Consider the following 26185-nt stretch of genomic DNA (forward strand, 5'->3'; position numbering starts at 1 on the left):
CTGGACTCTTCCAGAAGGTTCTGGAGATGTTTTCTGTTTATCTGAAGTGCATCATCTCCAGCCTATCAAGTCGGCCTCCTGCAGGGCGTGGGGAGCTTTGGGGCATTTAAATAGACCCCCGTGGGGGTGATGCGCCATTCAGCCTTTTTTCTCAAGCCTGAAGTAAAAGACAAAAACGCCGCCATGGTTGAGTGGACCGAGCAGGAGCGCAGCATCATCACCAACATCTTCGGCAACCTGGACTATGAAGACGTGGGCTCCAAGGCTCTCAGCAGGTGAGAAGACAACCTGCTGCGGGTCCGGGGGGGTCCTTTCTGCGCTCCTGGTTCACCTTCTCCTCTTTTTAATTTTATTTTTCCTCCTTCAGGTGTCTGATCGTCTACCCCTGGACTCAGAGGTACTTTGCCAGCTTCGGTAACCTCTACAACGCCGAAGCCATCAAGACCAACCCGAACATCGCCGCCCACGGCACCAAGGTCCTGCACGGTCTGGACCGCGCCGTGAAGAACATGGACAACATCAAGGCCACCTACGCCGAGCTGAGCGTGCTGCACTCCGAGAAGCTGCACGTGGACCCCGACAACTTCAAGGTAAACGTCACAAACCCACGGCGGGACCCCGTGGAGAAAGTCGCGCCTGCGTGCGGACGTGCGTAACGGTGTCTCTCCATCTCCCCGCAGCTGCTGGCTGACTGCTTGACCATCGTCATTGCCGCCAAACTGGGCTCCGCCTTCAGCCCAGAGATTCAGGCAACCTTCCAGAAGTTCTTGGCCGTGGTGGTGTCCGCTCTGGGAAGGCAGTACCACTAAAGTCAGCTGCCTGCGCAACTGGAGAGGAGCTCTGGCCTCTGTTCATGTGTGTTACCTCCTTCCAAATGAAGAAATAAAAGCCCTCCAAAGCAAAACCACGCTGTTGTCCTTGTTTTTGAGTCGGAGGAAGGAGAATAAAGTGTAGGGATCAGCTGAGCATCACCTTTCAGCTAAAAGAAACCAGAGCTGCATTTGCTGCTATGAGGAGTTTGCAGAAAACAAGATCAGACGAGAAACAAGCACCAAATGAACCATCACTTCCCATGAAACAGAAAATCTCATTCCGTTAAATTTCTTCAACTTTGAATATACTTTGGCACAGTTTTATATTGATAATCAAGTTATACTTAGTTTCAAAAAACAATAATTATGACCAAACTTCAAATGTACAGTAATATTTGCATTAAACTGAACATAAAAGTTAGAAGTTTGGCACAACTATCCTGGTTAATATTCCTTTTCCATCTTATTTTACTTGCAACATTTTAAAAAGTGTAAAACTGTTGTGCAATGAAAATATTTTAGTAAAAATAAGTACTTTTATCCATTCTGTCTTACCTAAATATCAATGTTCTTTTCATCCAGAGCCCGGTTTAGAAGTTATGAGAATTTAAAATGTACTTTTATCTTTAATTTAAACTGTTTAAATCTTTACTGTATGTGTTTGAACTATACATTAAGGTAAGTTATTTTATCCACATTAGTAGTTTTTGTTCTATTAATATTTAAAACATTCTTCTTTAACAGTTTTTCCTTTAATTCCTTATTCTTATTCTTTTAATTTCTTATGTCCTTTAATTGCTTATTTTATCATGTGCCAAAATCTATTCAGAGGTAGAATTTTTCACACGAACAAAGAATCTTCTGAACACCTTTAGGTGGGGAATCAATATTGTGGAATTTTTACCTTTGTTTTACATTTTTTCCCATTTGTTTGTTAAGCTTTAGCTTTTCCTGTCAGCTGCAATTATGAAAAATATTCATGCTGTCAATGAGACACAAGAAGAAATTGCTTTTCTGCACAAACTACAACACCCATAACTTACTGGCCCCACCCACACAGAAGACTACCCCAATTTCTGCACAGAAACTGCAAAACAGCTCTATTCGGTTTTGTTTCTTCAATTCTGTTTATCTAGTGACATTTGTTGTTTTTCATATATACCTGTCAGAATGAAGCTGCATAAAAACATAAATCAGAATGTTTTTTATGTTCAAACACTAATAAAAAAAACATTTTAAGGAGTCAGAATACGAGAAAAAAACAACCAATTAAAGAAAATAAAATCCCAAAACAGCTTAAAAAACAAAGATACAATCAGTGAACATTGCTGTTTAATTCCCTTACAAACAACATACAAACATAATGTTTAAATGTAAAGTACAAGAATACCTTTATGTTATATAGCAGATATTTATATATACAGTATGTTTAGATACAGTACTTTTTTGCTTTTTGACTCTTTTTCTAAGTATGTGAAAGGAATTGAAAAAGATGTTTTCTTCTTTCTGTTCCCTTGATTTCCCAGGCATAAGCCATTTTGCAAGATCTCTTGTTTTTGTTGCTTTATGGAATTCAAAATGAATAAATAAAATATCCTGAGTAAAAAATGTGATTTTAACTTTCGCAGAGTCTAGATGAAATATTTACCCACTTTTTGTAGAATTTACATGAATATTACCGGGAACCATTTGTTCGAATCTTAACCGAACTATACCAGCGACTTAAATTGAATCAGTTAGGAAAAAAATAGAACTAACACTGACGGGGATATTTAAGAATGATATTAGCTAATATTTTTATGTCGATTATTAACTGTATAGGTTGAATCCATCTCCATGTCTGCCAGTGGAAACATGAATGATCAAAGACAGAAATGACGTTTTCAGCACCAAGGCCAGTTCTATATCAGTGATAGATCAGTTTCAGCACCATGGACAGCTCTGCTGCCACCTGTTCTTGAACTGAAAACGTTTGAATGTTCATATAAAATGGAAATACAGTTATTTTAAAGAGTAATTTTCTCTTTTACCACATTATGAAACGCTGCTTCCTTTATGCTTTTTTTTCTTCGCATGATGACTGAATAAAAATGATCTTTCAATTCAATTTTTGCACAACTTTATTTAAAAAACACAGTAACAAACTGAATAATTTTAGATTTCTCTTATGAACTTGCAGATAATAATTGCAGCAGTTGAAAAACATGTTTGCTTGATACGTTTTGTGATTTTACTGTTAAAATCTCAAAATCCAGTTCAAAATCCTACACAGACTGCAGTTGTCCAGGAAAAAATTATCAAGAATGTTCTTAGGAGTGGACCCGTCATGCGAACTATTGTTGACACGCTTCTGCCTCACTGTCCTACACATTTTGGAACTGCAACAAAATCATTCCTTATTGGACAAAGACTATTTGAAATATTGTCTCTAATATTTAAGGTTTAGTTTCCATTGGGCCCTATAACAGGATTATTTGGAGTGCCAACCACTTGAATTTGTTTAAACAGTAAACAAAAAATGTCTTAAATTATGTTACCCTATTGGCTAGATGTCTAATCCTACTTAATTGGAAAAGCAAATTTCCCCCAACACATCTTCATTTGGTAAGAAACATAATGCAATACTTAAATTTAGAAAACAGCAAGAAAACATTTTTTATGAAACATGGCAACCATTTATTGATTATTTCAACAGCATATAAACAAGTCAACCTCATAAGCAGGTTTTTTTTTCTTTTTTCTATTTTTCTTTTTTCTTATGTTTTTTTTTCTTGCCCTTTTTTGTTGTTGTTGTTTTGATATTGTACTGTCTGTATTGTTTGCTGAAAGAGCAAACAATACAGACTAGCTCAAAGAGAAAAGATAAGATTATTTTTAACAGATCATCAAAACAGAAACTGGAAAAAAATAAGCCAGCAAAACACAAACGAGACGTTTTTCCTTTTTAGAAGAAATGTGTGAACTCTTGCAAATTTATGCTTGAAAGTTAACATGTATGGAATCTCTCTGTATATTATTTATATTAGACAATTTTCATTTGTTTGGAACAAGAAAAAAAACGTTTATTCATTTCCTTTTGTTTGTGGTAGATGTTCTGCTCTAGCCGTTTATTGATTCAAAGGTTCTTCCAGTAACACAAATACAAGTTTGGCCTTTTACATGAACACAATAAAACTTTAACTTCTAGGTTCTTAATTTTTGTCTTTGTTTGTTAAGGTTGAAAACCACGAATAAAAACATAAAAATTAATAAAATGAAAAAAACCTCTTACCCTCTTACCACTAGGTGGTAGTGTTGTCCTGGTTACCAACATGTTGGTGCTCCCTCATTCATGGTGGGATTTTTTTTTTGCTTTATAAACCGTGAAGATGAAATTATAAAAATTATTGTAATATTTGAGAAAATAATAGTTATTTTATCATTTTATTTGCATTATTGTCTCGACAGATAAAGAAAAAGATTAAAATATAAAGATTTTTCAGAACGGTTGTTTATTAGAGATTGAAAACAGATAACAATTTATACAAAAAATAACATATTTTGACAGAGTCTGGAGCTTACAATTTAAAAACAAGAGCAAAACTGTGGTAGGCAACACAATGTAAACATGGCAGAACGTTTGAACATAAGGACACATAGTTTTACATAAAAGCTTTGAGCTATCCAGAAATGAGGGAATCTCATCTGTATTTTTCGGCGAGGACAGCCGAAAAAGCCGACAGGAATTTGTCTATGGCGGCGTGGGCCTCCGGCGTGAATCCTTCGCCCATGTAGCAAGCCAGGGTGACAAGCAGACAGTATGAGAGCAGCTGTGAGGGAAGAAAGGTCACACAAAATGTGGTTACTGAAGAAATCAGGAACCTACTGCCTCAAATAAAGAATCTAGTTTGGAAAAACCTCTTTGGTTAGAGGAATATTTCCATCTGAAGAGGTTTTTGTTGTTAATACTTAAAAAAAACCTAAACATTTCTAAATAAAAAAGGAGTAAAGAATAAAAAAAGGATGAGTTACTATATTTATCCCATTTTATCCTATTTTCAATGTTCCCAAATATAAAAATGTAGAAGATAAACACTAATTTTTTAAACAACAACTTCTAAAATGCTTTTGGATCCTAATTTTTTATGTCCTACCAACACTTACCTACGGGAAGCTATTCTGTCTTTCTTGGATGCTAATTTTTCAAATCAACCCCAAAACTTTTATTTACTCACATTTTTTAGTTTTTAGGTGACAAATTATCTTTTCTGTTTCAGAAAAAAATGCACAACTTCTTACATCTATCAGTTCTTTTGATATATTTTACATTCGAGAGAAATCAAACCTTTCCCTTAGTTTTACTTATTCGATTTTGTACCATTCTTTGAGTAAAAAGTCTCTATACAAATAATTAAACTCAACGAAAACACATTTACAGGTATTTTAAAGTAAAAGCATAGTTATATTATTTTAATATCTGTCATTTCTCCGTTGGTTATTAAGCTAAATATACATTTTTGGAAGCTTTATTTATGCTACATTGATAATATTTACAAAGATTATGTCTAAAAAAATCTGCATTTTATTCTAGAGAGTTTCCCACTTAAAAGGGAATTTTTATTTCAAATTTAAAAGTTGTTTCTGGTAGATCTGGTGCATCTAAATAGATCATGGAGTGAAAGCTTTTGTATCTGGGAAATGACTGTAATGTCTCACTGAAGGCAACATTTGAGTCCCATCAGGACCAGACGTGACTTTACGGTGAAAAAAAGATTATTTTTAGGAGAAAATATTGAATTTGTTCATATTTAGCTTCTTTAATTCAAGTGTTTTCTTCAGAAAGATCTTCCACATACTCTTTGTTTATTTGTTTATAGATTGCATCTTTGCACACTGATTTCCTTTCCTTGCCTTGAACCTCCCTTTCTGGATTTGCTCTCATTTCTTCACAATCCACACAATAAAAAGGGCCTCACATCTGGCTGCTTGCTATGATTTGATTGGCTGAATCCTCAGATTTCTGATGATGGAGGCATGTGGAGGGCCTTCTTTGTTTTTGGTTTTTGAGTGTTCAATCAATAAAGTTTTGGTGAAACCTACCTTGAAGTTGGTGGGATCTATTCGGAGCTGGTAGGCGTGCAGAGTCTGCAGGGGAGCCAGGGTGACGGTCAGCTGGCTGATGTCTTTGGCTCCCTCTGCGATGGCCAGGACGATCTTCTTCCCGTGGGAGGATAGGTGGGCGGAGCCAGGACCGATGTCCAGATGAGAGAAATATGTCTTAGTGCCTGGATATGAAGCAAACATCCTGCAGTGCAAGAAAACAGCAAAAAATAGTGGTTAATAGTTACTAATGTTTAATTCATATCCAATGCATTTGCAATAATTCATTGAAATGTTAAAAAAACAACTAATTATTGTTTTATTTTAATTACATCCAATTATAAACTTATAAAAAAGGATATTTTATTGTTAGAAGAAGCTAACAGATAGCATCACTAAACATTTCTTAAATTTGTGAAAATGTGTCAGTAACTATTTAATTGTGTGCAAATCCAGTCAGTTTATCTGCTATGTGACCTGAAAGAAGAATGAACTACCATGTATTAACATTATTAGAGGTTTGTTAACAAACAATAATGACTAGTAACCAGCTATTATCTCCACCATGCTACCAAATAGCATTAGTTTCTTAATATTTCAACAGTTTATTTTTACGTAAATTTGTTAGCTATTAATAGTTTGTTTGCAATAACAGTCGGCTTCCTGTTATTTAGCCAGTAAAAATAATTAGTTTGCATGTATTAACATCAATGAAAAGTTTTGGTTGAAGAGTATTAACATGTGATTATGTTTATTTACCAATTATTAACATGCAATGTGATAACAAATAGCATCTATACATGTTTATTATTATTTTGTTTGCATGATCATTTGTTATTAATTATTGAACTGTATGCAATAACAGTGCACCAGGTATTTAACTTGTAACAGTGATTCATTAACATGCATTAGCAGTTTATTAACAAGTAATTAGGTTTAATAACCACCTGATTTCCCATGCAATGACTGTTAACTACTCCTATCATTCAACTTGTACAAAATCATGAATTAACATGTCTTAGTGAACGTCTGTTAACAAGAGATAATGATTAGTAACCGTTTATTACCATGAGACATTTGATTATGTCTCATGGTAATAAATGTATTTTTTTTAATAAAGATTATTGTTTATTTGTATGAAAGTGAATGCAATGTGGATGAGAGAGATAATGTCAAAAATATTGCATAGATGCCAAAATTAGCCTATTAATGTGTGAGTAACTCCTTAAAAAGATAAACATTAATGTAAACATGAAATATATAAATGAATGACTAGTTTTGGGGCATTTGGCAAAGAAGAAAAGCATACCTAAGGAGAGCATCTGCTCCAATGTCTTCAGCCACTGGAGTCAGTCTTTCCCATATTTCACGTATGAGTTGTTTCTCCTTCTTTGACAACATTGTGGCTCGTTGGATTAAACAAAACTACGCGTCCAAATGGAGACGAGGCACACAGATGTGCCTCAATCAACCATTTTGTGTCCCCTTTCAAAAGTAAAAAACTAAAATAAAAACTAGACGATGAGGTTATAATTCCAGCAGTTGCTGAAGTGTGTTCTCAGCAGCCGAGTCGCTCCCCTGCTGGCGTTATCAGACGGCGGCCAGGGCAGGGTGGGGGCCTCACGCCAGGACACTATCGAAGGATTCATGTGCTGGAAAATGACCACGTGACTAACATGATGGGGACTCCTTTTAGGGCTTTTCCCTGGGAGGTTTTTTTTAATCACATAAAAATGACTTTCACCTGAAGCAGTTGCAGTTAGCATTTAAAAAAAAATATACATTTAAGTGACCAATTCCAAGTTGAAGTCCACTTTAAATGTTTTCCAAAAAATATTTTGGAAAAGGAAGAAACCTCATGCAGATAAAGCCTCTTACACTGCAAAAAGTCAATCTTAACAAAATAAAAGCCCCTTGTTTTAAGAAAAATTGTCTTATTTTCTGTCTTGCAAGAAAAATATTCTTATCAAAAATGTTTTTAAATAGCAAAATTATCTTAGAAAACATGTCCCAGTGTCTAAAATTGTCTTTCTTAAAATTAGAAGTCTTGCTCAGACCCTTTTTCTTTCCCCATTGGTATATATAATAAATTTTATATATATATATATATATATATATATATATATATATATATATATATATATATATATATATATATATATATATATATATATATATATATATATATATATATAATTTATTTGACTTATTTGAAGAAAGTATTTCCTATTTTCAAATCTTTCCACTCATTTGTGTTTTTGCTGTAGCTGTGGATATCTGCAGCTCAAAGCTGCTGCTGAGGGAACAGCTGATAACATTGAGAGGACCTGCAGCCCAGATGACTGCAAACCATTCATGGAAATAATAACGCTTTCTTTATGTTAAAGTAGACTAAAATCACATAAAAAAAACATGAGGGTCAGTTTAAAAAAGAGAGGTGCGGTCATCTTTTGAGACTCAGTTTTGTTGCCCAAATCTAACAAGTTTAGAGCAGTTTTTACTGCACTGTTTGTTAACATCGACTTAAAGTTTGTCTTTAAAGTCGAAGGTTTAATTTTTAACCCTCAAGATTTTCGTCAAAGTTTTCTGCTCAGCTTTTACCAGCGAAGGGACAAAGATGACTCAGCTCTACTCTTACTGAGCTGCTTTTAAAAAAGTGCTTAGTCATGCTTTCTGGTGCGGTTAGAGAGACTGAAAATATGCAGTTTAGATGTGCTTTTGTCGTTGTTTTTGCAGTTTTTCGTACTTAAACTGTGTCTTTTTTACTCTTTTTACATGTGCATTCTTTATTATTGTCAAAGCATGTGGACATATTTAAAAAATGTATTTTTTTTTCTGTAATGCTATTTTTAAGATGCAGAACAAAACACAAAGTCTTTAGTATGATATGAAAAGCAAATGCTCCTAAAATGTATTCAATGGATGGTGTGAAATCATCCTAAAGTCTAATTTTTCTATTTTTTGTTTGTTCATTTTTAAAGCAAGTAAACTCAAACTTTGAGGTTTTATTTTGGTAAATATTTCACCTTACTAAAACCTTTCTGAAAATGGCAAGAGTCACTGTCTGTTAATAGTTTTATAGATTTTTTTTCTTCTTTCATTGTTTTATAAGCTGTGAGGCCACAGATGGTTCAGCAACTGTAACTTATGAGCTGTCTTTTATTTTGAAATAACAGGAAATCTTTTTTAAATAAAGTTGTTTTTTTTTTTAATTAAAACAAGAAATATACTGTTGATGAAGACCAATCATTGAGTTTGACGCACTTTTTAACCTGGAACATTTTAGTTTCTAATTTACATTTCAAACAAATACTGTCATTAAAAGGCACATTTTTTTTTCATACTTTAGTCGAAGCCTCCAGTTTATCAGCTCATACACACAGGCTCTTATTGTAAAAAAAATCCCAGCAGAAGGACATTATTCAGAATCAACAAAATGATTTAAGAAGATGAAGTCAGGTATGTTCATTCAAATATTTCTAGATTACTTATGCAACATGTTTGGATTCAAAGTTGAGCGAACCTTTAAAAACATTCGGACAAATGAGCTGAAAGCCGAGCCTTTGATCCCCAAGAGAATCTCCACAAATCATCTGCAGCCAGACAGCAAATCTCTTTAAGTCATGCTACATTAAAAAGGAACAACTCTGCTGCATTTTTACCACACCCAAACCTCTGGTTCCTGCTTCTGTTGACAGTAAGCTCTAACCACAAACATGATCTTTAGTGAGCTCGGAATAGCTGTGGTTTTCAGGGGGAACCCACCGAAAGCTGCTGAGGCCTGAAGGATGCTGAGAAGATCCAGAAACCCAGCCTGCAGGGGAAACAGCTTCAGGTGGAGCGTTCATGTAAAAGGGTTAAATTAGGCAGAAATCAATCACAATCCTCTTAGAAACAAAAGCTAACGCACCAAATGATCCCCCTTCAACTAAATAAGCAATGTTAACATTACAGTGTTTTAAACTGTTTAAAGAAAGTGATCAGAGGTGTGGGTTGCTCTACCTGGCTGCAGTTGCGGCGATTCGCCGGTGGGGGCGGTGTTGAGCCCTCAGCGTGACCCTGCCGCGGCGGCTGCGCCGTGGGAAGAGGACGCAGCTCCACGGAGAGCCAAACGCGGTAAGCAGAGCGAAGAGGAGATTTTACGCGCGGACCCAGCTCATGGAGTGACCGCCGTGGACCCCGCGAGGCTGTGGAGAGACTTTCCGTCGCAGTTTGAAGGTAAGGACGACCACGGCGGACCACTTGGACCCCCCAACCCCCAGCTGTCAGCATCCCCATCCCAGCGGGGTCCAGCCTTCCGATCCATCATCCATACATGACTTTTCCTGTTTGAATGTGGCTGACACTAATCATTAGGACGACTTATCAATAAGAGCGAACCCTTAAGGATAGTAATAGACACACATGTACTGAAAGGTACTACAGAAAATGTATATTTAGTCGATTAAACATGTTTTTGTCCAAAATTCTGACCTCAAAGCCACATCCTTAATATTCCTCATGCATAAAATCCATTGAAAAAGTTTAGACTGCTCAATTTTTGGACATGAATTTGTTTTGAACTACTAATTATTTTAGACCTGACGCTATTTTTGCTTTTGTCCTTTTCCTTTTTTTTAAAAAAACAGAGTTTTTGATATTTTTGTTCAGTGCTTTAGATTGTCTGTATTGCCTGAACATGGGTAGAATGGATCACAGCGGTGGATCACTGAATAAATAGAGGGAAATGTCACTGAAACCCAAGTGTTAGAAGCAGCTTTAGCGCCTGGAGTGGAAATGAGCCTTAGATGCAGTTGTTCCACAGATCAGTGTCATCAAGGTTTTGTTCTGGCTTCCTGTTTGGAAAGAAGGAAGCAGATCTTTGAGCCGGCATCCAAACCCTCTAAAACAGCCAGAACATCTGCCCAAACACTCCACTGGTGTTCAGTGTCATGTTCAAACTCTTTTAGGAAAGACTTTTAGACATTTTCTGTTGTGTGTGTGTGTTTTTTTAAATCTAAATAATATAATATTTGAATATTATCAGCCTTGCGACAGACTGGCGACCTGTCCAGGATGCCCCCTGCCTTCGCCCACAAGTGGCTGGGATAGGTTCCAGCAGCCCCGTGACCCCAAAAGGGACAAAACGGCTTAGAAGATGAATGAATATTATCAAAAGTTTGGTTATAAACATTATAAACAAGTTCTTGAAAGTGTAACTGTTCTGGATACCACAGCTTAGTGCAGATTTTTCTTAAACAAAATAACAATCTCTGCTTGGAAATGCTTTAACCTGAAGTGCTTGAGATGAATGGGTGGTAGCAGACACACGAGCTCAGCTGGAAACAGGAAGTTGACAGCATACAGGAAGTTGTTTTGCAGGGCCTGTAGGTGCAAATGTGGTCGGCTTGTTTCCAGCTCTCTTTGCTGGCAGACGCCTCTCGGCGTGTTTGAACCCGTCTAGAGTCAAAGGCAGCGACAGCAGCAGGTGTATGATTTTTGGCTGGTGCTTTCAGAAGGCAGGAGTCGCTCAGTGCTGATTAAGTTGCAGGAAACCGGGTTCAACAAGCTGGAAACTGGTTTGTTTCTCTAGATGCCCTGCAGCCGTCTAACGGCTTTTTCATTAAATGAAACGTTTATTTTCAAGTTTTCCTTTTTAGCTGCCTTGCATGGCCGCATTTTTTTTTAAAACTTTGCCTTTTCTTGTTGAGTTTTGCACTAAAACAGCAAAACTCCTGGGCCACTCCTTATGTCTGTGTATTTTGCTCTAAGCCAGAGATTTTTAGCCAAAATAAATCACAAGTCAACCAAAAATGTAAAGACAGAGGAAGTCTCTAGTTTGTATCAATGATGCACCAGGATCTCACATGTATTTATTTTTATAGTTGTGGCACAAAAAGCTTCAAATTGCATGTGTTTTTATTCATTAATATTTTAAAACCTTAAGGAAGATTTGTTTTACATGTTTAAAAGCTGTTAGTTAACCTAAAAAAATAAATAAAACAAAAACCAGAATGATTTTCCTTTTTAAACAGTGATTTTCTTTTTGAGCAAGAGCAACTTTAAATTTTTAATAATTCTATAATCGCAGTAAGCTTGATAGGTTTTGCACAAACAATATGTTTATATTTTAACGTTAAATGATGGGTTAGTTAGACAGAAAAAAAAAGTTCTGGTGAGGTTTTATTCGTTTTTCTTTTGGTTAAAAATGTAACATTAATAAAAAGGTTTATATATACATATCATTCATGTCAACATTCATAGATTAAACCAGCAACTACAAATAATAAATACTCTATAAAAATAAATGAAAAGTGCATCACTTAATCACCAAAACAGGAAATTACAATTAGGTTTCTGCCAGATTAAAAGGCATTTGTCATTGAAAAAAATGCTGTTAATGTGTTAAAAATAATTAAAAACAAACAAACAAAAAAATCTCTAAGGAAACATCACGTCCACATTACTGTTGATTTTAAACAAACATCGACCGCTGCACAGTTTAAGCAGTCCAGATGTAATATTAATGTTTCCTATAGAGGTGCTGTCACATTAACCCCAATGATTCATGGGAGATGTAGTGACATAACAGGGGTGTTGATGCCAGACAAACTCACGCCTCCAAGCGTTTGTTATGCTAAGCACTTTTTCTGACACCCGCTCTAAAAGCTTCTCGCTAAACACGATCTTTAGGTGTTTCTTTCATTTTTTTTTTTTACTGTAACTGAGGGACTTTATGAGTAATGTCGGCACAAGGAGGTGAGGACGTTAGCTACGTCTGATTGGTTAGATTGGTTATTACGCCTTCAAGAATGATTGGCGGAGACAGTTTAAGGGGTGGAACCTTTTCCTGAATAAGAGCGATCGGCCAAAGTTGCTGTAAAATCAGTCGTTCTTGTCTTGAACAGAAATAAATTAACACAAAGAACAAAGTCTTTGATGATCTTTCATATGCCTGACTAGTGTGAAACCTGGAGAAACTAAGACAGTGGAAATGGTTTTTAGACCAATTAAGTGAAATTGGATCATTTCTCAAGGCCTGTTGGTTGAAAAACACTGATTGAAGCTCCTACAGAGGAAATGCAACCTCGAGATGTTGCAGGTTCAAATGTTGCTGGTTGCCTAAGTGGGTCACGGTTGTCTTCAACCGGAAAACTCCAGTTTTTGTCAAAGATTGAGACACCAAAACTCGTGTTTTTATAGAGGCTCCATCCTCTGCGTGTCAAAGCAGGGATGTTTAAGTCTGGGTCACACTAACGCTTGTTTGTATTTTCTGTAGTGGGGGGAGTAAATTCCTCCCAAATTCTGCTGTTTTGCCGCCAAAGTTTTTTTTTTTTTTTTTTTTTTACTCCCCTGCAATAATTTGGTGTTGTGTAGAAATCTGTGTTTGTCTGAAACCACAGGCCTGCTGTGACTCGTTTTGGTTGAACACTGAATTTGTGTGTGATGGCTTCAGCCTTCACTCGCACGCCGTTCCTTCCTTCCTCCCCCCCCCAGAGCGTCACAGTGAGGGTGACGGGCGATGCGCCACATTGTTTTGTGACTAAGCTGACTGACTTGCAATGGTTGCAGTTACTGTCTCTGCAGTGCATCTTGGGATTATCCCCTGCCACCCCCACCCCTGAAAAAAAGACCAAATGATCAAGATCGGAGCTGATTCCAGAGATGTGGACGGGGATTTCTCTAATCCCCTGGCGTCACTCGCTTTAGTCAGATTTACAGTTTTTTTTTCTCTCTTTGCATAACTCTCACATTTTCTTAGCTTTAACTAAACTAAGATGGTTTCTGGTCATGTGACAATTAAAAAATTGAATCTAAATGTTAACAGAAACGCAGGTTGACCCGAACATTCCTTCATTTTTGCCTCAATATGCTATGAAATACCAATTTCAAACAATAATGGACTGTCTGACCTAACCTCTTCTGTGAGAACTTTGACCTGTCAGCACTGCTTTGTTGTTTTTAATTTTGACGTTCGGCCTCGGGACAGCTCTGTGATTGGACAGCTGAGATTAGGAGTCCCTGAACTTAGCAGGAGAAAAGCCATCAGGCAGATTGTAAAACGTTGGAACGGAGGATCAGTTGAGGACACCGGTAGGCGGCATTTGGGTCAGTGAAAGTTCACCAGTGGATCACGGTTAGGAGTGTGCGATGAGGTGATGAGTGACAGTCAGACGCTCCGTCATGCTGTCCTCCTCGCAGAATTGACAGTTTTTTCTGCTGATCTGCACAATTAGACTCGTGAGGCTGCAGCTTTCTTTGAAGCTGAAAACTTGCAGCATTTTTCTGCTAAATTATGTCTCAAAAATGAGCATAAACTTGCGATTTGCTCAGCTGTTAATTGCTGCTTTGAGCTCTTTTTTCTTTTTTTGTCCAAGTAAAATTTAAGGTGGAACTTTGGTGTTTTATCTGCTGTCTCTTTGAAGGGTTTAAGTCTGGGGCAGCTTTCATAAATAAACTCGAAAAAAACATGAATTTTGCAGCACTGGCATAACTTTCGTCTTTTTTTGTTCTAAATAACATCTCCATTGAGTCCATTTTAAATATTTTGATGCTAATTATTGTTATGGCAGAACTGTTTTACCATAATTGTTCAGATCACATAAAATAAAAGCCTTACAGTCCGGAATTAAATACAGAATAACCCATAAGAACCCCGACTTATTTTTCCTGAAAAATGAAATCATGGAGAATTCACCACAAACCCAGTGGATCACTTAACAAACACATTTTCTGTGACATTGACGTCACTTTGGTTCTTACGGCATAAAGCTGCTATGTGTTGTGGCTGCAAATCCCTTTTGAAATACTTTTTTTTTACCTTGATTTTGGTGAAAGAGCTTAATTCATTTGGATCAACCAAAAGCACACTTAGCAAATATGCTAAACTATATATGCATTAAAATCAAGATAAAACAGATGCAACCAGATCGAAGCTCACAAAATTCAAATTTTCAGAGTAAAAAAATACAATATATCTTGTCTTTGTTTTGGAAAAAGTCTAGTTACTAGTTAGGATGCAACAGTTCTCTGTTCTTCTGCCTTCTAAAACAGCATGATTGTTAGGACGTTTAGCAGCTGGAGCATGTTTGTGGAGCAAAAACTGCCAACATTTGGTCTGGTTTGGGGTTTGAAACCTGTCCAGCTGACCTGATGAGAGTTAGCGACTTTAAAGTAATGCAGTTAGAATGAAGCTGAACTCATTTAAAGGTTTGTGAGTCTGTTTACTACAAAGGGCAACAGCATAGAAAAATAATATGAAAATTAAGTCTTTGATTGAAATTTGTTTATTTCAAGCAATCAAAACAAAACAAAAAAAGAATACATATACAAATATATCAAACCTAGTTCAGATATTATGTCATAAATGGATTTTTTTTTAAACGTAAAAAAATAAAAGATTACGGAGCCCGTGCCCTGACATGGAAAAAATAAAATATATCTCGTTCCCACAAATTAATATCTTGTTCCCACGAAATAATATTTTGTTCCCTCGAAATAATTAATTCGTGTGAATGAAATAATTATTCACGTCATAACTCTTTCAAAAACACAGATATGGTCTCCGACCTGCCGTAAAAGCCGCTTTCAGCGGTAACTTCCGTGTCTCTGTGACCCACATTCGTTCAAGAAAGGAAAAAGAAAAACAAGAATGATCAATTTGTTATTGTCTCGATGAAAATAAGAAAATTATCATAAGATTTAGGATGCCCAAGCTTGCTGCTTCCTCATCCCGCAGCGATTCTCCGGACACAGCTCCTAGCTGCGCCGCAGAACTCTTTTGCTTCTCATGCCGGCATTCGGGCAGCATGACAGGCAAAAGAGGGAACGAGATATTATTTATCTTCAGGGGTTCCGTAGAAGATAAAGAAATGCACATGTAAAAATGTTTTTTTTCATTAACTTTGAACATTTACTTTATTTAAATTTTGATAGCCAGATGAAATAAAAAGTTAAAGTAAATCCGTCTTTGTAAATAAAGATATGCTTTTAAATTTGTTTTTACTACTATTTTAAATCTAAATCAAGCAGACTCCAGAACGACTTCCTTTGCAGAGCTCTTAAAGCCATAGCGCCCCCTGCAGGACAAGGCCTGAATCCCACAGTCATGGACAACCTCCAAACACTTGAACCACCTTTGTCTCTCTGGCCTGTTTGTCTTTTTATTCATTTCAAATTTACGTAAACCAAAGCTGAATCATGTTTAATCTCTTGAAACTGGCTTGGATTGAAGTTCATCGAGGAAAACAACCAAACGAGGCCGTTTTTTGTGGATTTGTTTAAACTCTGATGATTTCTGCCTCGACCAAAAGTCAAACTTGATTTTTTTATTGTAATCTGGTTGTGTAAACGGATTATTCCTGCAGGGAAGCTTTGGATTACAGCTCCAAAACTAACTTTGGGGTTGGAACAGGTAAACATGATGTTTGGCAAACAGAACTTTGTGTGAGCGAATCAATCATGTTGGGTGGAGAAGCGTAAATGTTTAAGACCCACTCTAATGAAAACTGTGTTTTCGACATGTTCTGGTGGAATCGTTCTGATGATGGGGGACATATATCAAGAGTATTTCTTCATCTGAATCGTTGGTCAGACAAATAGATGCATGAACGTCTTTCTTTTCCTCGTCTGAGCTGGAATCTAGATCTAAGTTAAACGGCTGGATGGCTCAGATTTTGCTGCCATTTTTGTTGCTTTACTAATGTTGGTTTGGGGGTGTGAGCGAGCAGGAAAGCATGTAAACAAAGAGCTCTCAACAACAGGGAGGGGAAGGGGGCAGGGTTGTTCCGTGCCTACTGTCCCACCCACAACTCAGAAGTGAATTTGTAGTGAGTTCCCGTCGCTCTGCAGAAACTAGGTCCTAGAGAATGACACAAGTGTTTTGATTTTTGGCTAAAAACGGCATCAGCATAATTAAAAGACAACTGGAAACACTTAAAAATAGATCAAAGATGATCAAACTTCATTTTGGGACATTTTGAGGCTTTTAGTCACTGATTTTTCCTTTCAAACCCTCTTCGATTTCCTCCTTCTGTAAATATTTCTTGGAAGTAACTTTGGTAAAGTTCTAATTCTCAGCTCTCTGAATGTCTCAGCTCTGTGCTGCTTCCCGTGCAGACGCTCATCGATGCGCTACAGTGAGAACATTTACGCTGGGGGGGGGCTCTTGGATTTGGAATCAAAGCCAAAATAAACATCCAAATAGCAAAAGTGAAGCATTCAAGCAACTGACCTCCAGGTTTACCAGTGCAACATTATAAAAGAACAGAAGAGCGACCTGCACGACAAAGTAAATGAAAACAAAAATAAAATAAATCAACAAAAATACACACACCAAACAAAAACCACTGAAACAACAACTGTAAAAATAAATGAAAGATAACCGCCGTCAGCATCTAGACTCTGGAGTTTATTCCTCTACGGCCTGAGTTCCTCCCAAGCAAACAAGACGTCATCGGCCGATTGGTCAATTAATTCACTTTTTTCTAGTCTCTTTACTCCCGTTCCTCATATCTCTCCCTGTGGAAATATGATTAGATATTTTGCAGCGACACCCCGTTTCAGCAGCAGCCTGTGTTGTGTGTGTGTGGATCAGCAGTAAAAAACCAAAGAAATAATCCCATAACTGGCGTACAACGTTTGTAAACTCAACAGATTCTGAAGCTGGAGGAACATCATTCTCGTCTCTTTAGGTTTACGCATTAGCGGCTGATGATGCTCATCTTCACTGCAGGATTTGCTGATGATGCTCCTCTTTAACCCCTCCATCATATTTGCTTTCATTAACGCAGCCCCCCTGCTGCTAATCAGTCATTATTGGGGGAGTATCAGATCACTGGAACGCACAAACACAGCGGCAAACAAGAGAGGAAATGACTCGCTGTGTTTGGACTGGAACATCTGGCAGAGACGGGGGGGGGGGGGGGGGGGGGGGGGGGCTCAGAGCGCTGGGGAGGGCGGGGGGTAAAATCATAATTCACTTTAATCTACATGACCTACTCTTGTTTGTTACATCACACAGAAACAGAGTTTGCGGCTGCGAGGCTTCTTGTTCAGGTTCTTGTAGTAGAAAGACTTTTACATGATTTTCATTCATATTTTTTTTAGGGGGGGGGGGGCTGATGCTCAGTAAAGAGTATTTACATTAAAGCAACAAACAATTCTGGTTTTATTATCTTGTCTACATTCTAAACATTCATTGTTTTGGTCCATTTGACTGGTTTTCTTCCATTCCTGGAAAAAGTGCTTGAATGGTTGAAGTAAATACCATTAGTCATCCTGTCATGATTCTGTGTTTTGTTTAGAACCTGGGAGTCTTGGTGACATTCACATCTGAAACCTGCCTAAACATTTCAAGCCGAGTACATTCAGCTGAGCCTCCGTCAGAGGATGAAGAACAGGCTCACAAACTGCCTCCAAAGCTGCTTTCTGTCGATCTTTGGGATGCTGATCTTTGGTCTCTGGACAGCTAAGATCTAATGTTCTGTGTTCCTGCTTTCTGTTGGAACTTTATGGCTCAGACAGAAACTTCTTGTTAGAAACGTTATTTCTCATGGAAAGGACTAAAACTACCATTTTCTGGTCCAGTTGGTTGCACTTTCGCTATGCTTTTTTTTTGTCACTTCCTCCCAAACACAAAACACACAAGAAGTCCCTTCTTCTGGTGTTCATGTTCACACGAACTACTCGTAACTTTTGCAGAAGGAGAAAACTCTTCTACTTTTCTGCTGGTGATTTTTCAATGACAACAACAAAAAATGACCCTGCATGCTAAATTCCATCCATCCATCCGTTTTCTGATCATTAAATCCCTTTTGGCGTCACAGAGTTGCCGACTACCGTCAATCACTCCCAGACGCATACTTAAGGATGATTTAGACATAATCAATAAACCTATGAAGCATCTCTTTGGACTGTTGGAGGAAGCCGGAGCGCCCGGAGAAAACCCACACATACACGGGGACAACGTGCAAACTCCATACAGTAAGGTCTCAGCTGGGATTCGAACCAGAGACTTCTCACTGTGAGGCGAAAGCGCCGACCCCCGTGGAGCCCACATGCCAAATGACCAGACTCATATCTGAGATTGAGACTAGGATTTCATGGTCATCCAATATCATACAGCAAGTTTTCAATTCAATGTCCCAGATTAGATCGTACTCAAAAATCCGGTCGCATAATCTCCGACGTCACAGAAAAAAATAAATAAATAAATAAAAGATTGAAGTTCCAAAAAAAATTCCAAAAGTTGCTTCAAAAACAGCTATAGATATACATCGAAAATTCATTAAATACGACAAATTTTGTTTAAATAAGTAAAAAACCTGCAACGAGGTATGAAAAATGGTGTTATCTAGAATTCTGATTTTAAGAAAAAAATTCTAATCAATCACACATTTTCTCAAAATCATTTTGCTATTGAAAAATGTTCCTAATGAGACTCTTTTCCTTGCAAAACAAAAAAAATACAGCATTTTTTCTTGAAACAAGGGTCGTCTTACTTGCTTAAGTTTTAGTTTTTGCTGTGCACCTCCCACCCTCCCAAAAAGCTTAGACTCAAAATAATTCTATTTTTTCTGTGTGTATGTTGTTTCTGTTCCCTTTTGAAACCAGCCCCCAGTGGTCAAATGAGGAACATTTGGTACTTCCTGGTTTGTGTAAAATTTAGGAACAGGCTTCATGTCTTTCTGCAATCCTGCTAGCAAAAACAGAGCTACACATTTTGATAAATACTAAATATCCCACAAAATGTGAAATTTCAAGATTCCACTATATAAATTACTGAAATGCTGAGGGTATATTACATTATATAGCAGTATTCTTCTCAGGGCACAACTCAAAAAGCATTAACGATGCAACTGGTGGGTTTGGATAAAGATCCACTCAGATGCAAACTGTGTTTTTGGTGTTTTTAACATCTGACGGCATTTTTTAATAATGGAGGACAAATAGTAAGAAAATCAAGCCACAAATTGCATTTTTGAGTATTTCTTTATTCAAATCATTCTGAATGAGGAGCAAACACAACAATGCAGTAGGAAAAACAGCAAGAAAACTCGCTGGGGGGCCACAACTCGGGGAAGGGGGACGTGACAGTCTGCAGAAACTATGTCCTAGAAAATGACACAGGCTTTTAGATTAGGGCTAAAAAGGACATAATCACAATTAAAAGACCCTTTAAATGAGATCATGATCGGCATGGGACCTTTAGCCAAACTCCAGCATCTGATCTTAGTCTGTTTTGAAAAGGAACCGAACAAAACCTCAAAAAAACTCCCAGATAATGTCACGAAATGTAAAGGATTTGTACTAAATCATTTTATTTAAACAATTACTCACATTCACTGTTTAAAACTGCAGAATTTTTAGGACATTAAAGTAAAAAAAATGTTTAATTTGATTACGTTTTAAAACACATTGCCTAATTTAAATGTTGCTTAGATTGAATCAAAGGTTCTCTTCTGATGAAAAAACTCACACCAGCTTTCAGTTGACCAGTAGCCGCTTCCTGGGGGGGCCGGCAAGATGGCGGCGTGACCGGTTTGTTTTTATCGAGCTCCGAGCACCTAACTTTTTTATTGAGCTTTTTTGAAGCAGCAACATTTTGCTTTTTCTTGAAAACGATCGGTGAACGTTGTGGATTGTACTTTTTGGATACTTTTTACAAATTCCCACCATTCAAAATGCCCAAACCTCCTAAAAGAAGCGAATCTTCTAAAGACAAACACAGCTCCGCTAGCTTGTTAGCCGACGAGCACGACTACTCCGGCAGCAGCATGGACATTCCTGTGACTTCGGAGGAGGAATTTCCTTCACTCCCAGTGACCCCAAGTAAGCCTCCTCTTGCTAAAAAGCCTACTATGTCCTGGTCCATGAAGTCAGATGAAGCAGTCAATATGCTCGCCGAACTAATCAACTCAAGAAGCGATGCTCTTGAAAAAATGGTTGAAACTGTCCGTTCCGAAATTAAACTCATAAATGACAAAGTTGAGGTCATGGAAAAACGTGTGGGAAAAAATGAGGAATTTACATCGAGATGCTTGGCCCGGGTTGCAGAAATGGAAGCTTATGGTCGTCGATGGAATCTGAGGCTCTACGGTCTTCCTGAGGCTGAGAAGGAAAACGTGCGCGAGGAGGTGATCAACATTTGCCAGCATGTTTTGCCCTCAGAAAAAGAAAAGTTTCCCGATGCTGTTGATGTCGCTCATCGGATGGGAAGAAAACGCCAGGAGGACCCGAGGCCTCGAGGGGTTCTGATCAGATTCATCTCCCGGCGTCTGAAGGAGGAGGTTTGGAGAGCGGCCAAGAAGAACGGGTTTCTCCAAGCCAAAGGCCTGCGCTTCAACGAGGACCTAACAAAGGAGGACAGGGAGAATCGGCAGAAGCTGTGGCCGAAAATCAAGAAAGCACGCGAGGAGGGAAAGGCGGCTTACTTCGTGGGAGGCCGTGGATTTATTAATGGGTCAGAAGTTCAGCCATGAAAATAGAAAAGGAAAAATAAATAAATACGAGACTTTTTTTTCTTTTTTTTTTCTTTTTTTCTTTGTTTTCCCAACCATGTGAGGAGTCCAGTTTGTTCTCCTCTGCATTCTCAGGAACTTTCCCCCCTCTCGAATCCCTTTTCAATTCTATATCTGAGTTGGGTTTTTTTTGGGGGGTGGGGTGCAAAGGGAGGGGGAAAGGGGGCAGAAAGGGAAGGAGTGTAGAGGTTAAAAAGAAAAAAAAAAGTACTCTTTTCCGTACTAAAGCTGCTAAGATTTTATTTTGGTGCTGTTCTCGATATTGCACTGTTTGTTAAATAACTTTATAGTTTTTATAAAACAAAATCTTTTTTCTGTGTGTTGTTTATTGTTCTAGTTAATCTGTTTACTCTATCTTTTGTTTCTTTTAATGCCAGGGGGCTACGCAACAATGTTAAACGCAAAGCTTTATTTCTTTTTGCTAAGCAGTTTCATTCAGATCTCTGTTTTTTACAGGAGTCTCATTCAATATCTGATGATGCCAAATTCTGGAAGTGTCAATGGGGTAATTCTTTATGGTTTTCACACGGTACAGAGCGATCAGCCGGGGTAACAACTCTAAAAAATAGGTTTAGTGGGGATATTTTACTTACTGAAAGTGATCCATCAGGTCATTATATTTGCCAAATACTACAATGTGATGATAATATTGTTATTTCAGCCAATATTTATGGATACAACACTGTCAAAGAAAATGAACAACTTCTTTTCTCTATAGAAAACATATTGTTGAAATGGTTAGAAAAATTTCCAAATGCTATCATACTGTTGGGGGGTGACTTCAATAATGTCCCAGATAATAATGCAGATAGGTGTCCTCCTCGTGGGCCGGATGGAAGCAACACCAAGCTAAAGAATTTTATGGAGAAATTTGACCTCCATGATATATGGAGAAGGAAAAACCCTGATGTCAAATGCTTTACATGGAGGAACAAAACGGGTACAAGTCAGTCCAGAATTGACTTTTGGTTGATCTCAAAAAGTGTTGCCATAGATCAGATTGATGTAAACATTTGCCCCACCCCTCTTACAGACCACAAAGCCATAGTTATTAAGATAAAGTTTACCACCTCTAAGTCTTATGCCACTCATTCAGCTTATTGGAAACTTAATAGCTCTATTTTACTGGATGACTCTGTTAAAAAACAAATCAAAAGAGAAATAGCACATTTTTGGTCTAAAGCTAATATAGAAAAGAAATATGGTGTATACTGGGAGCTTTTTAAATTTGAAATAAGTAAATATCTCAGAAAAGTAAGTAGTGATAAAGCTAAAAGTAGAAGAGCACATGAGGCAAATGTCATTTCAAAAATAACTCACTTGTGTCAAAATGCAGCTGACACACTATCAGATGAAGATAAACTCCAACTCTCTAACCTTCAAACTGAATTGGATCATTTATATCTTCAAAAAGCCAAGGGAGCTTTTGTGAGATCTCGATCAAGATGGCTTGAAAATGGTGAACAAAATTCACATTACTTCTTTAATCTGGAGAGACACCATTCTAAAGGTAGTAGCATTCACAAAATTAATATAGATGGAACTATTTCAGAAGACCATAAAGTCATTTCTAACTATTGTTGTGATTTTTACCAGAAACTTTATAGCTCTAAATTTTGTCAAGTTTCAACAGATGCCTTCATAGATTCGTTAACAGTCAAAACCATCACTGAAAGTGAAAAGGAGCAATGTAAAAGCATGATTACACTTGAGGAAGTACAAAAGGCCATAGAACAACTTAAATCCAATAAATCACCAGGGACAGATGGGCTGACTTCAGAGTTTTATAAATGTTTTGCTGAGGATCTGTCTCCCTTTTTACATCAAATGTTTTTAGAAAGTATAGATAAAGAACTTCTTCCTACGACATTGACTCAAGGCTTGATGACATTAATTCCGAAATCTGGAAAAGACACGTTATTCTTAGATAACTGGCGTCCAATATCGCTACTAAACAATGATTATAAGATCTTCGCAACAATCTTGGCTAAGAGACTAAAATTGACACTGGACTCAGTAATTGATGAGACCCAGTCTGGCTTTATGTCAGGAAGACATATAATGAATAATATCAGGCTAGTTTTGGACATTCTTGATCATCCAGACATTATAAATGGTAACGGTTTTATTTTATTTTTGGATTTTTACAAAGCATTTGATACCGTAGAACATAAATTCATTTTTCATTGTCTTCAAAAATTTGGTTTTGGAGAATACTTTTATTCAGCTATTGTTACATTATACAAAAACTGTAACAGCTCTATTAAATTAGCAGGTGGCACCTCTCCCAGATTTAATCTAGAGAGAGGAATTAGGCAAGGTTGTCCTGTTTCTCCGTATCTTTTCCTTTTAGTTTCTCAACTGTTAACAGATCACATTAAATCCAGTGCAGTTGAAGGCATCAATCTCATTGACAAAGAACTAATTATTACTCAACTTGCAGATGACACTACACTTTTTCTAAAAAATGAAAAGCAAATTCCTGTTGCTTTTGACGTTATTGGGACATTTTCAAAGGCGTCCGGTCTTTTTTTGAATGTGAATAAATGTGAATTAATGGCAATTAAAGAATGTGCTGCTACTACTTTGTATAATCTTCCAGTTAAATCTGAAGTGAAATATTTAGGTATTTTAATAACAAAAGACCAACATGCAAGAAGCTCCCTAAATTTTAACCCAATAATAGAAAAAACACAAAGGAAATTGAATCAGTGGCTCTCCAGAGATTTATCTTTGAGAGGAAGGATTTTACTCAGCAAAGCAGAAGGTATTTCCCGCTTAACATACGCAGCTTTGGCTTTACATGTTGATGATAAAATTATCAAAGAAATTGACAAAATGCTTTTTAATTTCATCTGGAAAAATAGAACCCATTACTTAAAAAAAAATGTTCTCATGAACTCCTATGACAAAGGTGGCCTCAATTTTCTCGATTTTTCTACCTTGAATAACACATTTAAAATTAATTGGCTGAAACAACTTTTTAGAAATCCCAGCTCCATTTGGAACACTATACCTCTTCATGTTTTATCTAAAATTGGTGGTGTTGATTTCTTTCTCATGTGTAATTATGATGTATGTAAAATCCCACTAAAATTATCTGCATTTCATCGCCAAGCCTTCATTTCATGGTCCCTTGTATACAAACACAACTTTTCACCTCACAAATATTCTATCTGGAATAACAGGGACATTTTATATAAACGTAAATCACTCTTCAAAGAACATTGGTTTCGAAATAAGATTATTTTTGTGTATCAATTATTTAACAACCAGGGCTTACTTTTAACTTATGAGGAATTTCTATCTAAATTTAACTTCCCTGTTCCCCCTTTAGAATATGCTAGAGTGTTTGGGGCTATTCCTTCTGGTGTCTGCATGCTGTTGAAATTCCAACACAGAGTTAATATTGAGGAGCCTTTTCTACTCTCTCCCATAAATACTCCTGTGGGGAAAATATGTCTGACCGGTTATCCTAGGAAAAACAACAAAGCAATACGAACATTATTTCAAATGAACATTGTTTCACTACCTCGTAGCATGTCTTATTGGAACATGTTTGTTGAAGACATCGCATGGAAGGAGGTTTGGCAAATACCCAATAAATTTTTAATCACTAATAAGGTTAAAGAAGTTTCTTTTAAGCTTATCCATAGAATTTACCCAGCTAAAATGTTTATTCAAAACAGATTTAAATTAAACATTGACACACTCTGTAGTTTTGGTTGTAATTCCCCTGAAACAGTTATCCATCTTTTTTGGCATTGTCCCAAAGTGAAGGTATTTTGGCAGAAGATATGTGATTTTATTTATGATAAAATTCATTCTTGTTTTGTCTTATCTTGGAAAGATGTTTTGTTGGGTCTAATATCAAACAATATGCAAAAGGACTCTGCTTTTCTTTTAAATCTTTTACTAATTTTGGCTAAATTCCATGTTCATAAATGTAAATTTTCTGGTAGAAAACCTTGTTTCACTGTATTCCTTTCTGAATTAAATCAGTATATCAACAGTATTCGAAATTCAGATAAGCAAAAAGCAATCAGAACATTGTCTGTATGTGATAGTTTCAGTATTTTCTCGTAGAGTTTAACCCCCTGGCTTATTTCTCTCTATTCTTGTTCTTCTGTTTGTTACAGTTGTGTATTTGATATTTGCAGTTGTGTTTTTATTGCATACCTAAAAGTACATCTTTGTAAATTGACATAATGTGCAATAAAGTTTATTTAAAAAAAAAAAAAAAAAAAAAAAAAGTAGCCGCTTCCTGCTTTGATGCTGTGTGGAATTATCCAATCAGAGCTGGATATGAGTCTGGGGGAGGGGGGGGGGGTTCGTGCAGCTCAGGGATTATACCTTTTAATCTGCCTGTCATGAAAACTAAACTGGAAGGAATAGAGATGAAGAGGTCCAGATGTAGACGAAAAAGGGGACAAAAAGAAACGTCATTTAGCTACGACTCGTTATTAACACTTTGTCTTTTATCTCCCATTACACACCAACCCATAGCAAAGCAAAACTGAAGATGAGATCTCGTTTCTGTCACATTTACGTCTCCTAGACATAAATGAGAACTGTTTGAGACTAAACTGCTTTTCTCATTCTTCTCAAACATTTCTCCTGAGAAATAAGTCTCACAGTGAGCACTGTTTGAGATCTCAAAATTCTCTCACAACTGTCTCTTCTCCAGATCTCAATTGAGAGAAAAATGAGCCATATTATGTTGCGCTCAAGTATGTCTCAATTTGATATCCTTACTTCAAATTCCTATCTCAGTTATGTCTCAGTGAAAGACAT

At 37.0% G+C, this 26185-nt stretch overlaps 3 protein-coding genes across 6 annotated transcripts in view; 2 read left to right on the forward strand and 1 right to left on the reverse strand.

Annotated features, from left to right (window-relative positions):
• Positions 1 to 162: 162 nt before the first annotated feature.
• On the forward strand, positions 163 to 904 carry hbbe2 (hemoglobin beta embryonic-2). The gene is given in 3 exon segments (NM_001278824.1): positions 163 to 275; positions 368 to 590; positions 681 to 904. Coding segments are annotated over 3 exon segments (444 nt in total). The 5' UTR covers positions 163 to 183; the 3' UTR covers positions 810 to 904.
• A 3382-nt stretch (positions 905 to 4286) lies between these two features.
• hbae4 (hemoglobin alpha embryonic-4) lies at positions 4287 to 7471 on the reverse strand. The gene is made up of 3 exons (XM_004080139.5): positions 7201 to 7471; positions 5892 to 6096; positions 4287 to 4621 (listed from the first exon to the last, which is right to left on the reverse strand). The coding sequence occupies exons 1-3, from the start codon at positions 7290 to 7292 to the stop codon at positions 4493 to 4495; spliced, it is 426 nt and encodes a 141-aa protein (XP_004080187.1). The 5' UTR covers positions 7293 to 7471; the 3' UTR covers positions 4287 to 4492.
• A 2428-nt stretch (positions 7472 to 9899) lies between these two features.
• rhbdf1b (rhomboid 5 homolog 1b (Drosophila)) overlaps positions 9900 to 26185 on the forward strand; it is a 42160-nt gene continuing 25874 nt past the window's right edge. For all 4 annotated transcript variants that reach the window (XM_023949509.2, XM_078937104.1, XM_023949510.2 and 1 more), the window contains exon 1: positions 9900 to 10109. The gene's annotated coding sequence lies outside the window, so the exon portion shown is untranslated. The remainder of the gene's footprint in view (positions 10110 to 26185) is intronic.

The sequence above is a fragment of the Oryzias latipes genome, chromosome 19, assembly GCF_053564925.1.
Source record: "Oryzias latipes strain Hd-rR chromosome 19, Olatipes_Hd-rR_3.1".
NCBI lineage: Eukaryota > Metazoa > Chordata > Actinopteri > Beloniformes > Adrianichthyidae > Oryzias > Oryzias latipes.